General features: G+C 40.7%; 1 protein-coding gene and 1 non-coding gene across 11 annotated transcripts in view; one reads left to right on the forward strand and one right to left on the reverse strand.

The window, feature by feature from the left end:
- Positions 1–15,730, forward strand: part of ELAVL4 (ELAV like RNA binding protein 4) — a 95,175-nt gene that overhangs the window by 57,347 nt on the left and 22,098 nt on the right. For all 10 annotated transcript variants that reach the window (XM_011367675.1, XM_011367672.1, XM_011367670.1 and 7 more), the window contains exon 3: positions 9,920–10,023. In XM_011367675.1, the coding sequence (XP_011365977.1) occupies positions 9,920–10,023 (104 nt within the window). The remainder of the gene's footprint in view (positions 1–9,919; positions 10,024–15,730) is intronic.
- On the reverse strand, positions 526–644 carry LOC111744439. The gene has a single exon (XR_002782166.1). It is a non-coding gene; the product is annotated as a 5S ribosomal RNA (ribosomal RNA).

Here is a 15,730-nt window from a genome sequence, read left to right on the forward strand (position 1 = left end):
TCAGTAAAGCTGGGAGAAATAAAGCACTCAGTACAGTGACTGGCACATAGTAAGCATTAAAAAAATAACTATTTTTGTTACTATTTTTGTTCATTTGCTTGTTGAACTCATTCATTCATTTAACAGAGATTTATTGAAAGCCTACTATGTGCCAGACATTGGTCATACCAAGATTAATAAGACCAGTGTTCTTGCCCTAAGGAACTTAGGGTCCATTGAGAAATACATTTAGTTCAAGTTTATATTGAATGCCCGCTGTGGGACAAGTACTTTGCTTGTTGCCATCTTGATGCCACATGATGTGTTCTCAACTTCTGGGAAATTACATCTACTTAGGAAGCCAGAATGTAGCCTCTGGAAAGAACCAAGTACTGACTTAACATAATCTTAAATACTTTGGGAATTCAGAATTAGGAAAGCTTAGTCCTGTCTTTTATTTTTTTTCCCAAGTGAGGCAACCCTTGGTTGACCTCACAGATTACAAGGACCTTGTCAGTTTACAATCCCTTATTTTTTTATTTTTTACACCTACAGCACCTGGTCTTCCTAGGTGGTCTCCCATCCAAGTACTAACCAGGCCCAACCCTGCTTAGCTTCCAAGATCAGACGGGATTGGGTTTGTTCAGGGAAGCATAGCCATAGACGGTCCTGTCTTTTTTGATAGTATTTGTTGTTGGCAGAGAACAAACACACTCAAAATTTCAGATACCTAAATGACTCCTGAATCTCTGCCAGAGGTATGGGGAGATCTCATATATGCATCTAAGTACGGATTCAACTTAGAAACAGTATTTACAATTCAGGTTGATAACAACTACTGGCTTCCTGGAAGTGATGGCTATAATCTGAGTGGCAGCCACTCTCCTCAAGGGATAGATGGCTCATGCTGGAATGGTCTTCTCTGTATTTTTCCTGGCTGTTGCCTACCAATCTTTTCAAAGTAGTCTCAGCTCAGGTATATCCTCCAGAAACCCTCTCTCCTTCTCACTGTCTTAACACTTAACCGTACTCTGCTATCATTGTTGATTCATAGGTCTTACTTTCCTACTAGACCATGAACTCCTTGCTTCTTCCTTGGTCCTCAGTTTCCGAATCTGTAGAAGAGACTTGAAGATGATTGATACTTAGTGCCTTTCCAAGGCTGTTATTCTGTAATATACCAGATCCAATTAGACAGACACAATCAAGTTGGAAGACAGGAATGGGATACTTTGGGGTATATATTGTAATTAAATGGAAAAAATGAGAACTTGGAGGTAGGAGTAGCAAACTCAAGCTCTCTCAAAGTCTCAGGCACACTGTATTGTATCAGGGCAGGTGTTTAGCACACAAATGAGCACACATTCAAAAAACCAGGGAACAGCAGAAAGTACACAGGCTCTACACAGTCAGATGGTTCTGTCTTCTGTTCTCTAGCTAAATAACCTTGGATATGTTACTTTTTCTTTCTGGGCCTTGGTTTCCCCTTTTGTAAAATAGAGATAAAAATGTTCCTTCAGAGGTTGTATATATTTAAATAATGATATATGTAAGGTCCTTAGCCCATACTAAGTGCTTAATAAATATTCTCTACTCTGTTTATTTTCTCAGTTAGAAATTAGGATAAACTGAAACCAGTTATGAAAATTGGATCTAAAATAAATATAATTTAAAACCCTTGAATTTTAGCATTAGAAGGGAGCTAATGGGTTGATCTTGCTAATTGTTATAGGCTCTCCTCATAAGATGTAGATTTGGCTTCATGTTTGCTATAGTTCTAGTCATGGAACCCTTATCACCACACCATTGTAAAGTTATTATTAGAAAGTTCTTCCTTTTATCAAAGCAAAAATCTACTCCTTAACTTTCTTCTATTTCCTGATTGTCATTCTCTCTCTGGGGTCTCCACATAGTAAGTCTACCCCTGCCTCCCATGGCAGCCTTTCAAATATTGGAGGGGGCTTTGAGTACCTCTAGAGTCTTCTCTCCTTCAGACTAAAGCCTGCAGGTCTTTCAGATGTGCCTCATGGGACCTAGTTTCACACCTCTTATTGACATCCTCTGGACACAGGGGAGGCCCTGGTAAAGTATGTTGCTGCTCTTCCCAATCCCATTCTGTTTAGTATAAGGGAGTTTGAGAGTGGTTAGGAGAATGTAAATATGCATGCGAATAAATAATATTCATTTATTCACCCAACATTTACTGGATGTCCAACCATGCCATGGACTCTTTGGTAGGTCTTGGGGGTACAGAGATGAATAAAATACCATTTTGTCTTCAAGTTGCCCTCTTTCTAGTTGAGGAACAGAGACACATTAAGAGATCATGTAGAAAAGGTGTGTCAGTAAGAGTGTTCGTCTGATTTGTAAGACTGAGGGGAGGGGGTCAGAGTGATTTTCACACATCTTACTCAGCAGTACTGTAGAATCAGCTTGAAGAAACCAGGGGTGCCCCTTTCCTCTTTTCAGTCATTTGACAACACAATGACGGGTTGCCTTCACGTTCACTTGTGTCGTTGCTCTAACACTCCAAGCACACTCCTACCTCAGGGCCTTTGCACATGAGATTCCCTCTGCCTGGAATGTCCTCCCCTCAGATGGGGGACTGGCTGCTCTTTCCCCTCAGATCTCTGCTCTCACGTCACCTTAGCAGAGAGGCCTTATCTGACCACTGTATTAAAAAAGTTTAATCCCACCCCCCACACTGCCTTATCCCTTTCTCTGCTTTATTTTCTCCCTAGAACTCATCATTATCTGACAAACTTTATATTTGATTAATATGTTCCTTGTCTTATTCCCTCACCCCAATCCAGAACATAAATTCACTGATGGCAGATACTAAGTATTTTTGTTCTCTGCTGTGTTCTCAGTGAATGGAACTATGCCTGGCACATAATTAATGCTCAATGAATATCTGTGGGATAAATTAATATGGTGCTTGGATTCAACCCTCAGGTTGAAATCTCCTCCCATAATAAGAATAATATCAAAATTCTACTCTTTCTTCAAAACCCAACTCAAATGCCCCCACCTCCAGGAAACCTTCCCTACTCTGCTCAGTTAGAATCAGTCTCCACCTCCTCTCTGTTCTTTTATATAGCTTTAAAATAAAAATTTCTGATACATTTATAATTTTTGCAGAGCTGTAATTAATTCTTATATTTGTCTTTCTCTTTTACATAATAAGTCCCCTGAAGGCAGGAACAATTTCTTGGTCATTTGGGGGCCCAGTCATAGAATCTAGCATTTAGTGGGTGCCAGTTATATGTAGAATTTGTGTTCCTATTGCATCATGTGCTCCAATGTAAAAGAAAAGCATCAGAAACATTCTCCACCTTCAAAGAGGTTGGGACCTCATTGATGAGACAGCATCCTCACAGGCAAGAGTGTAAGGTGGTATCTAATGGCACTAGGGGAAGGAAGAAAAGGAACTAACATCTACTGAACACCTGTTATATGCTAGGCACTTTATGTGCATTATCACTTTTAATCATTCTAACAATTCCATGAAAAAAAAAAAGTAATATTAAGTCCATTTTACAGATGAGATTATTGCAGCAGAAAGGGGCAAGGTAGGAATGCAAAATTTAGAGATGTAAAGAAATAGCATATATTAAGAAATTCTGGGAGCTTTCCTATCATAGCTTCCCTTCCCAGGGATTCCAGGTTAGATGTGTAAGTTAGATGTGAGAATAAAACAAGAAACCAAGGTGCAGGGAGGTTACTATAACTTAGCCAGGGTCACACAGCAATAAGCTGAAGCTGCAGTTCTTAAAAGTCCCCAGGCAATGCCAATGATGCTGGTACAGGGACCACACTTAAATTATCAAGCCTTTAAGCCATACTTAGTTTGAGACAACTGTGTGAACTTCCAAAAGAAAATAAATCCTCTGACTGCTTGCCTTTCCTGACATTGAGTTTGCAGGAGAAAAGCCAAGACTCAGACAATCCAACATGTGTAAACACCAACAGAGGTGGGATGGGAGGGGGCAGAGCCATGGATACTCCAGAATCTCAAAGCATCCCCAGTCAGTGTTAAGAGGAAGAGACCCCACACAGGCTGTGTGCCTCCCCTTGAGTCCTTACCTGAAGTCAGACACTCCGCTGTGCCCTGTAAAAAGAGACGGCATGAGCCTAGAAGTCACTCAGATATAGGCTCATGCAAATCCCAGCCCAGGAACCTTCTTCCTAATTGACTTTGAGCAGGTTATTTAACATATTTTAGCCTCACCTTCTTTAATCTGCACAATGGGCTTGATGTGCCCATTTCACACAGTATTAAATTAGGTAATCTTACTGGGCCATTTAGTATAGTGCCCGGCATAAAGTAAGCTCTGAATAAAAGCTGTTCTTCTTCCACATGCTAATATAGTTAATCTTCACAGTAATCCTTTGATTGTGAGGATAAGGGATTATCCCTGTTTTTCCAGATAAGGGAACAGGCTGATGCAGCTTAAATGACTTAACCAAGGTTAGACAGGAAATATGGTTTTGATATGCGGTAACAGCCACAGCTCTCTGACCCTCTTTTTGGTGAGTTCAGATAGATTTCTAGGCAACTGACAGTCAGGAAAGCCACCCCAGGACTGGCAGAGAGGTGTCCTGGGATGTGGAGTTGGCTGTGGTTGACCCAGCATGCCGATTTCCACCAGCAGGTGATCTTGAGGTGACTGGGGATTTTATCATGTGCTTTGAGAACAGAATTTCAGCCTGAGCTAGGGGTTCTGACATACACAAAAATTCCTTACTCAACTCAGAAGTTTTCATCAACAGCAGCTACCCATCTGGCTGCCCCCTTGGGGGTCTTTGCAGATGAGAGAACTAGCTGTTAGGTTTCTGGAGAATAACGATTTTTGAAGACAGAAAGAGCAAGCTGTGCAGGTTGGCAGTGCAGAAATGCTGAGATTCCTTCCAGCCAGCCTTGCAAGGGGACAACTTCTCTGCTGCTGCGATCAGCCATGAGGATATCACATTTGGAGTCCTGCTGTTATAACTTCCTGGACCTCAAAGGCAAGGGGAAACAACTATTCAGAATGACTGGGAAAATGGGGGATTATAATCAGCTATGATGGCAACACTTCCTAGAGTTTGAATACAAATTTAAAATGCTTAACAGAAACTGTTGAAGATCATTTACTTTTTCTTAAGTGAATCAAAAAAGCCTCAGAGGTATTTCAGGGCCTCAAAATAGTTGTCAATAACATTGTAGTTCAAATGGAGTAACTGTGGTTATGGCAAAGGGTACTAGATTTGGAGTCAAAAGATCTAGACCCGGAGGTCAGCAAACTGTGGCCCAACAGCCAAATTGAGCCTACTGCTTATTGTCTAAATAAAGTTTTATTGGAATACAGCCACAGTCATTTGTTTACATATTATCTATGGCTGCTTTCATACTAAAATGGCAGAGTTGTCATAACAGAGACTGGAGAACCCAGCAATCCTAAACTATTTACTGTCTTATACATAAAAAATTTTGCCAACTCCTGATCTAGACTAAGATCCAACTTTGTAGTATAGGGCAAATCACTATTTTCTCTGAGCTTCAGTTTTCACATCTGTAAAATAATGATTCTTTCTCCCACAAAGTTATTATGACAATCAAATATTATAGAATGGGTAGGAAAGCACTTTGGAGTCTCAGAATCTCTGTGGAAAGGTGGACAGGGATGGTTTTTTATTGTTCATTTGAACTGTGCTGGAGAAGAACCCACACAGGACATTTTTGGTTTATGTTTTATTTTCCAGTCCCTGATGTCAGCTTATAGGCATGTTCTCTCCTTTTCCCAGGTGCTCGCTCCCTACTTCTTCTTTCCCTGAACATAAAAATATTCTGGTCATATGCTTCCAGAAATGGAGAATAAGTACAAATGTGTTTATCCATTTTTTTCACTTTGCAAATATTTGTTGTGTTCAAAGATGCAAGCTTTTATAAGCTAGTTCTTATGGGGAGAAGTGTTTGGTGCCTAAGGGAAGAAGTTAGATATATAAATTATTATAACAGAATGAGATGCTGCCATGTCATAGTAGGAGGACACATTGTGTGTGTATGCATGCACGATTTATAAAAACAGAAATATTCAGGTTCGGATTAAAGAAAAGCTTGTAAGAAAACTTTTTTAACCCCAAAACACTGAAGTGCCTTAAAATGTAGCTATTATGTATAACAGTTTTCCCTTGGAAACTACTTTCTAATTTTAAGTTTCTATTCCAAACTGCCAAGAATGCATTTCCTGCCCATGCATGGTCACTGGAGAGGACTGCTGGACAGGACTGTTGAGGCCTGCTCACATGTAAGGGTTGTAGATCACCTGGGCATTAGGGAGCCAGCTACTTACCATAGTTTCTAAAGTTTGGAGGCAGTCTTTATTTCATAATATTTTATCTTTTCTTTATTGGTCTTATTTTTCTTTATTGATGACTCAATCAACATAACATCAGTGATTTAACCTTTTTATTTGTTCAACTTGCTATCAAAATAAACTTGTAAATCGAGAACAAAAATAAAATTTAATTTTCTGTTCTGAAAATACTGTTGCCCTATGTACATGGTCAAATCTTGCTACAGCTAATAAAGGAAGATGTAGTTATTTGGAAAAAAGAAAGAAGGAAAGAAAAGAAGGAAGGAAGGAAGGAAGGAAGGAAGGAAGGAAGGAAGGAAGGAAGGAAGGAAGGAAGGAAGGAAGGAAGGAAGAGAGAGAGAGGAAGAAGAGGAAGAAGAGAAAGAAAAAAGAAGAATATAAGGACCTTATCTAGGTCTGGGATGAAGATAACACATTCATTGAGCTCTAGGCTCCTGATTGGGTCCTGGGCTCTCCCAGCACGGTGAATCTCTTGGCCCCCTTGGAAATAGTGTCGATATTCTTCATAACTGTGTTTCATCTATATTTTTCTATGTATATTTAAATATAGAACTACAAATCCATAATCCATCACAAATACATGGCCACCAAAATTAAGACATAAAATTCTTCCTCATTTTACTCTCCCCAACTACTAAAACGGTTCCTGAAAGAAATGAGGCTTGGGTTTCTATATTTTCTACCTAAGGATTTAATCCTCTCTAGACTGTTTTAAAAGAGAATGTTTAGTTCCATCCAGCATTTTTTATTAGACTTAGCTGGACTCCTCCTGTGATGAGGAGAAGCACACGAGGAAGCCTATTCGTGAACTAGGCTAACCACAGGTAGTTTTATTGTGCTGCCAGTTTATCTCGTATCTTTCAATTCACAGGCAAGTCTTTCCACTTCTGTCCTACTCTCGTTAAATGCACTGCTCTGTTTTAGAGTTTTTAGTTTATTATTTTATACAAGGAGAAGCTCCAATCTTTTTTCCTCTTCCTTTCTGAAACAATATTCATCTCTTTTTTAGTTTTCTCAAAAACACACTCATTCTTGATGTTAAATGCAGCCTCTCCCTAACGCTAGAGCACTAGGTAACGATAACACAGTTGTGCTAATTGCAGTCAGGTGCTAATGTGATGGTGGGTTTGGGACTGATACAGGCAAGCGGGTAGATATGATACAGAGTCTTTTCCTTCACTTGATCTTCAGAACCTTCCTAGGACCTGAGTGTGTTTTCCTCCCTCCTGAAGCAAAGGTCTAAAATAAAGATAAAATATAGAACGCAAAAATCATAGATATTGTATTTATTTTAGATTTCTATAAATACGTGAATAATTAGAATAAACGATAGTATATCAGGGAACATGCATCACTGGTAGGCATGATAAATTCATCCATATATATTCCATCAGTGCAATGAATCACGAACCATTTGGATGTAAGTCCAATGTTTGTGGTTACGCAGTGAGTGTTTTGGCTATATTTTTTCATATACATTTTAATTTTACACAAATTAAACTTAGCTGGATAGATTAATCAGCCATCTGACCCATTTCCTAGAATTCATACCTAAGGTTTATTATTGAAATTATTGTTTCAAAAATGCCCTTTAAGGCAGCTCAACTTGATACATGACTGTTTAAAAGAAATAATCGTAAAAATATTTTAGTACAACATTTTTAAGGCTTCTCTTATATACAAGGTAAATAGGACTGATAAATTTGCATGATGAAAATGGGTTTAATTAAGTGAATTTAGTCAGGCTTGATGAAGTGGAGCCAAATTTAGGATAAACAATATATTTTAACCAATGAAATTAGTCTCTCGTATTTTGGGGTTTGCAAAAAGTTTCTTGGAACATGTGGCAGGGTCTTATAATTCACACGAACCTCTCTCTCGCTCACTCTTACTTTTCTGTATACACACACAGACACAGACACACACACATACACACTGAAAGCACAGTGAAATTGAAAGAGAAAGGTCCTAGCAGCTGGAGTATGCTCAGCATCCTCTCCTCCTTCTTCAGTTACTAATTCTGGCTGGTGAAGGGAATATCTAGCAAAGTTTGCCCCTGCCCTGTCTTTTCCTATCATAACCCTGTTATTTCAAAACGCTAAGGAATATCCTAATGAAAAGTATTGTTATTTGGGGTTTTCCATTTGGGGGATAAAAATGCAGTGGAGTTGCTTCATGATTCTTTGTTTCCATTATATGAAGGTAACAAAGTCACCCGTTTTCTGATCCAGAACCCAACTTGTTTTCCCAGGTTCCCTCCTACAACCAACACAAACACAGACATTTACCAGCAAAACAGAAGCTGTTGGAAAGATTTTTTTGGCTGCTGAAATGGGCTCCTGTCACCAGGACATGGCAGGCTTTTTGCTGTATTGTCTCCCAGCCCTGGCCCTGTACTCCAAAGAGAGCTTTATGTAATCAGTCTTCCCTGACATGTGATGTCCTGTCATCTTCCTCCCCTTCAGCTCTGCTGCCGCCCACAAATCAATAACATTGCCTGGGAAGTTCAAGCTGGTTTTACAGCCACCCTGAGCTCTGTGTTTCTTAAAGGATATGTCAGAAAATGTAAAGTTTCCTAATGATATTTCTGGCTGATGACACATGGCAGAGCTGATGGACTATTTATAATCAGTGGCACGATCTCAAGCACATTATTTTTATTTCACTTAGGGGGGAGCCCTGTCACTTGCCACCTCTCTTTGCAGACAAGTTGATGCCATCTCCATCTAAAGTAGCTAAATCCTCTTTGCAGAATGTGTCTACACACTACCCTTTGTGTTAGGCGCTCCCCAGTTCTTTTCACTAACCCCTGCCCTTTCTATTGTTCTTGGGCTGGGGGGGATGATGAGGACAATGAATGATTCGTAGCAACTGCTTTAAATTCTAGCCATGCCTTCACTATAACGTCTCCAGTCTTTGCTGCTCAGATCCTGCTACATTCCTCTGAGTGTGGGTGTGGCTGACATGATTGAGGCAGCAGACACAGCTACTGCATCCAGTGTTTGCCCCAGTTTTACAGGACTGAGCATAACATAGCTGTCCTTTGTTGAGCAGCTACTATGTTCTAGGCATTGTACTTGGTAGGCATTTTATATACAATGGCTCATTAACCCTCTCAAACCTGTCTGTGGCAAGTGCAGTTATCTCCAGAGAAGAAATGTTGGGGCGGGGGGGAGGAAGAGGAGCTTAAATGACTTGTCTCCAAAGTCACGCAGCTGATAGGGAAAGCCCCAGGACTCCAGTTCAAGTGTCTTCTCACAAATGACACTTGCTGTCTTTCCACTATCCTGTCCTGCCTCTTCCTATTAAGTGGACATTTGTTTATGTATGGTGTGGATGTTCAGGGGCACTTACCCATTCCCAGCTTGGGCAGCTCCTGTGAGTTTAAAGCCTGACCAGAGTGAGAGATGAAAGAATTCAAAATTTCTCAACCTGGGGACAAACCCTGGTATAAATGGAACCGTATACTAGAGGAGGGTTTGGACTCACTGCAGTGGGAAGTGTTACCTCTATAAAGATATTGAGCTCTCTCTTTCTCTCTCTCTCTCTCTTTCTCTCTTTTTTAAAAAATGTTTCCACAGGACAGAGTTTAGGGTATGGATTCGTTAACTATATTGATCCAAAGGATGCAGAGAAAGCCATCAACACTTTAAATGGACTCAGACTCCAGACCAAAACCATAAAGGTAAGAGGTGATATGCTGGCTCCTGATTCATGAGGCACTGGTTAAATTTCATTCCTTTGAACTTATAAGTCCAGGCTAGGAGGGAGCTGGAAGTCATGTTCTTTATTTACTTAAAAGACGTTTACGGGGGACACTACAGATCATTACAGGAGTGAGATGAGGGCTGAGTACAGGGGAGAGACCGTGAGCTCTGGGACCTCCAGTCCTCTAGAGGGCCTTCTACCTCACCTAGAAGGCCTGTGAGCCTGAGTCTGCAAAGATGGCCAGAACAGAGCTATGGAAAGAAGCTAAGGCAGGGAAGCTGTTCCAGGCAGAGGGAACGGCACATGCAAAGCCGTGAAAATGTACATAAATATTGTGAGTGGGAACAGCATTTAGAATAGCATGGCCTAAGTTTGGATGGGGAGGTGATGAAAAAATGAGGATGGGAGGTGGCTAGGGGCATTCTGTGCCAGGCGGAGTAGCTTGGCTTTTACCTAAGGGTATAGAGGACCCTCCTAACCAAGACTAGAAAAGAAAAAAATCAGTTGTTGATAAACATACTAGTTAAGAGGGACAGGTACTATAAAATTGATAGGGACATAGTAAAGGAATGACAGAAAAAGTAACATTCCAGCCATCTGAAGATAATCAGACCAGTAGATAATATCTCAGGAAGGATTAAGTCAAAAAAGAAAAATGGTTACCCAGAGCCTATTCCTCCAGGTGGAGGTTTCTGTGGCTGGATTTTCTGAACGGACTGCACCTTGTGGGGATCCTTCAGGAGATGGTGCTGCTTGCTTTAAGGCCCCCTTCTGACAGCCAGTGGAGAGCTCCTGGATGGAGCCTGCCTTCTCCTCAGCCTCCCTTTCCCTTCTTTCCCACCTCCAGGCAGCATCCTGTTTGGGGGCAGCTGCCAGCCAATTAATGAGTCCCATCCTTCATAGCCTATTAAACCATGGGGAGGTGTCTCCTGGGCTCTCTTATCCTCACGACAGCAAGTCTGATGCAAAGTAGGACAGAAGAGAAACCTCTCCCGGAAAGGAAATCTATAGCTAACGCCGGCTCTCAGTGTCTGAAAAGACAACCAGAACTTTTGAGTTCAACAGAGCTACTTTTTCAACATCCAGACTGACAGAGGAGATTAGTGGCATAAGATAATTTTAGCTGGGAGGTAATCAGAAAAAAAATATAACCAAAACAAAACAAAAAACTTCTCTTTTTGGAATATATTATGTGATTTTCTTTCTTTCCTTCCTTTCTTCCTCCCGCCACCCCTCCCTCCCTTACTCCTTCCTTCCTTCCTTCCTTCTTTCTTTCTTGCCTTTCTTTTAAGAAGCTTTATTTTTTTTTAATTGAGTTTAGCTTATTTAAAAAGATTATTGCTTTCCTGGTCTCATACAGTCTGTGGTACACAAAGACCCCAAAATGGGCTTAATTCAGGTTGGCTCAGTCTCTATCCCTATGCGTTCTCTAACAGCGAAATAATAGAGAGTTGTTTAATTATGGGATAGTCCTCTGAGAGGCAGGAGAATTAATTTCTTTCAAAGGAAAAAAATACCTATTTTTTTGCTTTAAGATGGGAGGCTCATGTCACCTGACTCTTTGATGAGGCCACACCAGGTTGAGAGCTGTATTTGTGAGTTTGATTGATTTTTCTGTGCTGCCCAATTCAGCATTAGAATGTCAGACATTTACTCTTTCCTTGATGGATACCCTGACCTTGAAATGAGAAAGATACTTTTCTTTCCTCTATAGTTTTCTTGAAATCCAAACTTCCCTCAAGAGCTTACGGTCAAATCATCAGCCATCTATTCTGCATTTTTTTCCTTAAATATTTCATGAAGCTGTTGGCATTTCCCTAAAGACTGAGTGGACCCAGCTTTTCTGATCTCAGAGCGCACCCCGGGTTGATCATGCCTTTGGAAGAGTACTTTGTCTAAGTGGGTCTTAGAGACAAGGAACATTGATTATTTAATTTCTGTGAGGAGCCAGTCTGCCTCCTTCCCTTCTCTATATTCCTTTCCTCATCCCCCCACCCACCCTGTGCTCACCCTGCATCAAAACGCTGCCAACACATTTGCACCCAGCAGTAACGTGGGCTTCTGAGGCACTGTGGGATTCAAAATGCATGATGCCACGGCTGAATCAATAATTTCCATTCTCTACAACGAATGAAAATTTAATGTGCAAACCTGGGGATTTCAGCCCTTTCATTAAAGCAGTTTATTTGCCATACTAAAAATTAAGTTTGAGTGATGGGTTCCTTTATTAACTTTTCTTCCTTTTCCTAAAGGGACATAGTGTTTAAAGTAAAAATCATATTAAAGGAGAGGGAAAAAAAAAAGCAAACCTTTTTCATGTGCTGTTAATAGTCTCATCATTTATTAATTTTTACAAATTGCTTTTCTGCCTTTCAGGCCACTGTTTACTTCTTCTGCGTCAGTTTACTTTGATAAGTGACATGAGATTTATCTCTCTACTCTGACTCCCATGAAGAAAGTGCCTATCTAGAAAAAAACAAGTATCTTCTTTGGAAACATGCATTATAGAAATCCCCTTGGAACGATCTAGTACATGTTTGCAAACTTTAGTCAAGTTTGTCCCTTCTTCCCACATTTATGGAACATTTTTGGAGTGTTTCATGCAAAACACTACTTTAAATGTCATGCACAACATAGATGCAGGGAAACCAAGAGTTAATTCCAAAGCTTTGAAGGTTAAGGATGAACAGCTAGATTCAGAGGTTGTTCTGGGAAGCCCTGAGGGAGTAGTACAGACCTTAGCCGGAGAACAGTAAAAAGGGCAGCTATCCTTTAGCTACTGCCGATGGTTGAAGCCCAGATCCTTGCGGGATCTTCTCATTGTTCAATAGAAACTGAAATCTAGATTTTTTTTTTTATGCTAAATCTCCCAATTTCTAACGGTTGGATGCCAACTCAAAAAAATTTTAAGCATTATGTAGGTAGGCCAAACAAAACTTCATAATTGAACTGTGGACAAGCAGTTGACAGCCTCTGAACTCAAATTTAATGACATAAACACCATTTTGCTGATTGAAAGTGAATGACTCATTACTGGGCTGCTAGTAGAAGGTGCCCACAAATGATAATTCTCTCTTAACAAATATTAATTTCCTGTTATTAAGGGGGATGTAATGCTACTGTATATGAATACCGAGTGTGTGTAGAGGGCAAGGACAGGCCTCTCTCCTCAAGGAGAATACAATCAAAGTGTAGACGCAGCACCAAAGCAGAAAAAAAGCATGATTCCTAGGTATGCCCCTCAGAGTCATGTGGATGACTTACAGGGAACTTGCCTGTCTGGAAAAAATAAGTACCTTTTTGGAAATATGTCTTGCAGAGATCTCCTCAGAACCATCTAGTACGTGTTTACAAACACGTGACTGCCAAGGAGTTGTTCTTTGGATTATAAATTCTTTAGTGGGAGAATGTGGCCAGGTTCCCACCACTCATCTTGGAGATCAGGCTCAGAGAGATGAAGTGACTTGTCCAAAGCCACATAAGTAGCCAACAGTTGATCTGGGTTAGCATCCAAAGATTCTGTGAAACATTCTGGCAGAAGAGGAGCTGCTTAATATGTGACCATGAGCTTGAAAGGAAATAATAATAATAATAATAATGCTACCTGATAATGAGTATTTTCTCTGTGTCCAGTACTATTCTAACTCCTTTACATACTTGATAGCATGTAATCCTTGAAACATCCTTAGGGCTGGGTGCTTTATACACATCAGCTCTAATTCTTAAAATAGTCCTATAAGGAGGTGCTATTTATACAAATGAGGAAACGGAGGCCCAGAGAGGTTAAGAGACTTACTCAGGACCACACAGTTGGTGGTGAGATCTGGAGTAAGAAAATATGTTTTAAAAGGAGCTCTGGCAATAGGTCAGACATATTAGAATGTCACACTGCCTGTTTGCTCAGCAGCACACACATTTTGTGAGTGTGTGGGAGTGTATTTGACTGCACACACACCGGTTATACTCCCTGCATGGGAACAAGATAGTAAAAGCAAACAAATGAATTGTGTGTCTCCTTCAGGCTCTTTAGTAAACAGACTTGTGGTTTGGGGCTTCTGCCATCAGCCTGGGCACAGTCGTGACTTCGGATCATTTATTCTTGGACCTCTACTTTCCAGGCTCTGTGCTAAGTCCTGAGATTTAGGTGACAGAGAGATGGCAGTGCCTTGGAGATTCTCCCATCTGTGTCATCAGACATGAGGCTTACATTGTCTAGCCTGCCAGAGCATCCTGGCTCCCCCCTTGAGAAACTGGGTCTTTCTTTTCCTAGCATTACAACCCTGAGCCCAGTGGAGATGCTTTGCCCCACTTAGGGCTTCGCGGGTATAATTTGTTTGGTTTGTGCCCCCACCATTTGTCTCCAACATAGATCACTTTAGACTCTGGAAAGCATTAGGTGAAATGGCTGTGGACTCTAGAAAATGATTCCCAGTACTCCTTGTCCCCACACCAATGCCTGTCCCAGTCCTGAAGCCCCCTCAGCTCCAAAAGAGCAGCTTCTGAATTTGCACTGCAATTCCAGCCTCGTATTAAGAAGCACTACGTTGCATCCAGTTGCAGTGATCCAGCTCTTTGACACATTAATTAGGAGCAAAGAAAATTAGATGGTTCTGTAGTGCTTCAAAAGAAGGATACATTTACCCAAAGTTTGGATTTGTGTTCAAATTACACTGAGAACCTTCAGTAAAAGTGATCAAAATGAGATTTGAGGTTTTGGAATCATCCCCACTAAAACTTTCACAGCAGTGGGACTCCTTGGATTTTAACCTAAGTTTGAAGAGTAGGATTAGAGAAGCGTTCACAGCTCTGCCTCAGGAAGGTTCTGTTTCATAGGGGACACAGACATGCAAAGGACCAACTCTAATGCAGTGAGATGGGGCAATCATAGGGCTACAGGGTTTACGTTTGATTTGGAGGGGGTGCAGGGAAGTAGGGAGCTGTGCAAAGTTTGAGCAGGAGAGAGTCCTAGTCAAAGTAAAATTCTAGGAAGGTTCATCTAGCAATGGTGTGTCACTTGGGTGTTTGATGAATGAAACCAGCAGCTTGCAGGCTTCCGTGATAGGTTTTTATCAGCATTAGACATTTGTTTTCATTAATTCTATTGGAAGCATTTTTCTCATTTAAAACACAAGGCATACTTATTAATAAGTTATTTGGAAAATGCATTATCATATAATGAAGGCAGTATCAGCCATTCCCAACTCAATGCAGTTACCACTTTTATGTATTTCCTTCCTTTTTTCATTGCATTACATGCTTGCAAATGATTTTGTGTCTTGTCTTTTTCTAATAATTGCATTAAGCTATTACTCAAATTATAAAAATGTGACTTTAAGTAAAACATTCCCAGAACACAGCTCTTACGCAAACTGGAGGTATGAGTGATTTCAGGATTAGGTTGAGAATGAGGGGACAAAAGGGCTGTTCCTGCAACTCGGTGAACCCAGGAGGGTTGGCACTCAGTCAAGAGAGGGAGCGATAGAAGAAAGAAGCTTTATCGTGAGGCGGCAGCCCAGCTCCAGAGGGAGCAAGACTAGAGAACGGGAAGGTACGCGAGTGAAGGCTTTTCAGAAGTAAAAACCTCCCTTCTTTGGGAAGGAGAGGGAGAGTAAGTTCCTTACTCCAGCCTCTCTGCTGTGATGCTGCTTAGCTGTTACTCCATTTTCACTTTATTCTCCTAATAG

The sequence above is a fragment of the Pteropus vampyrus genome, unplaced genomic scaffold (genome assembly GCF_000151845.1).
Source record: "Pteropus vampyrus isolate Shadow unplaced genomic scaffold, Pvam_2.0 Scaffold135, whole genome shotgun sequence".
Classification (NCBI taxonomy): Eukaryota; Metazoa; Chordata; class Mammalia; order Chiroptera; family Pteropodidae; genus Pteropus; species Pteropus vampyrus.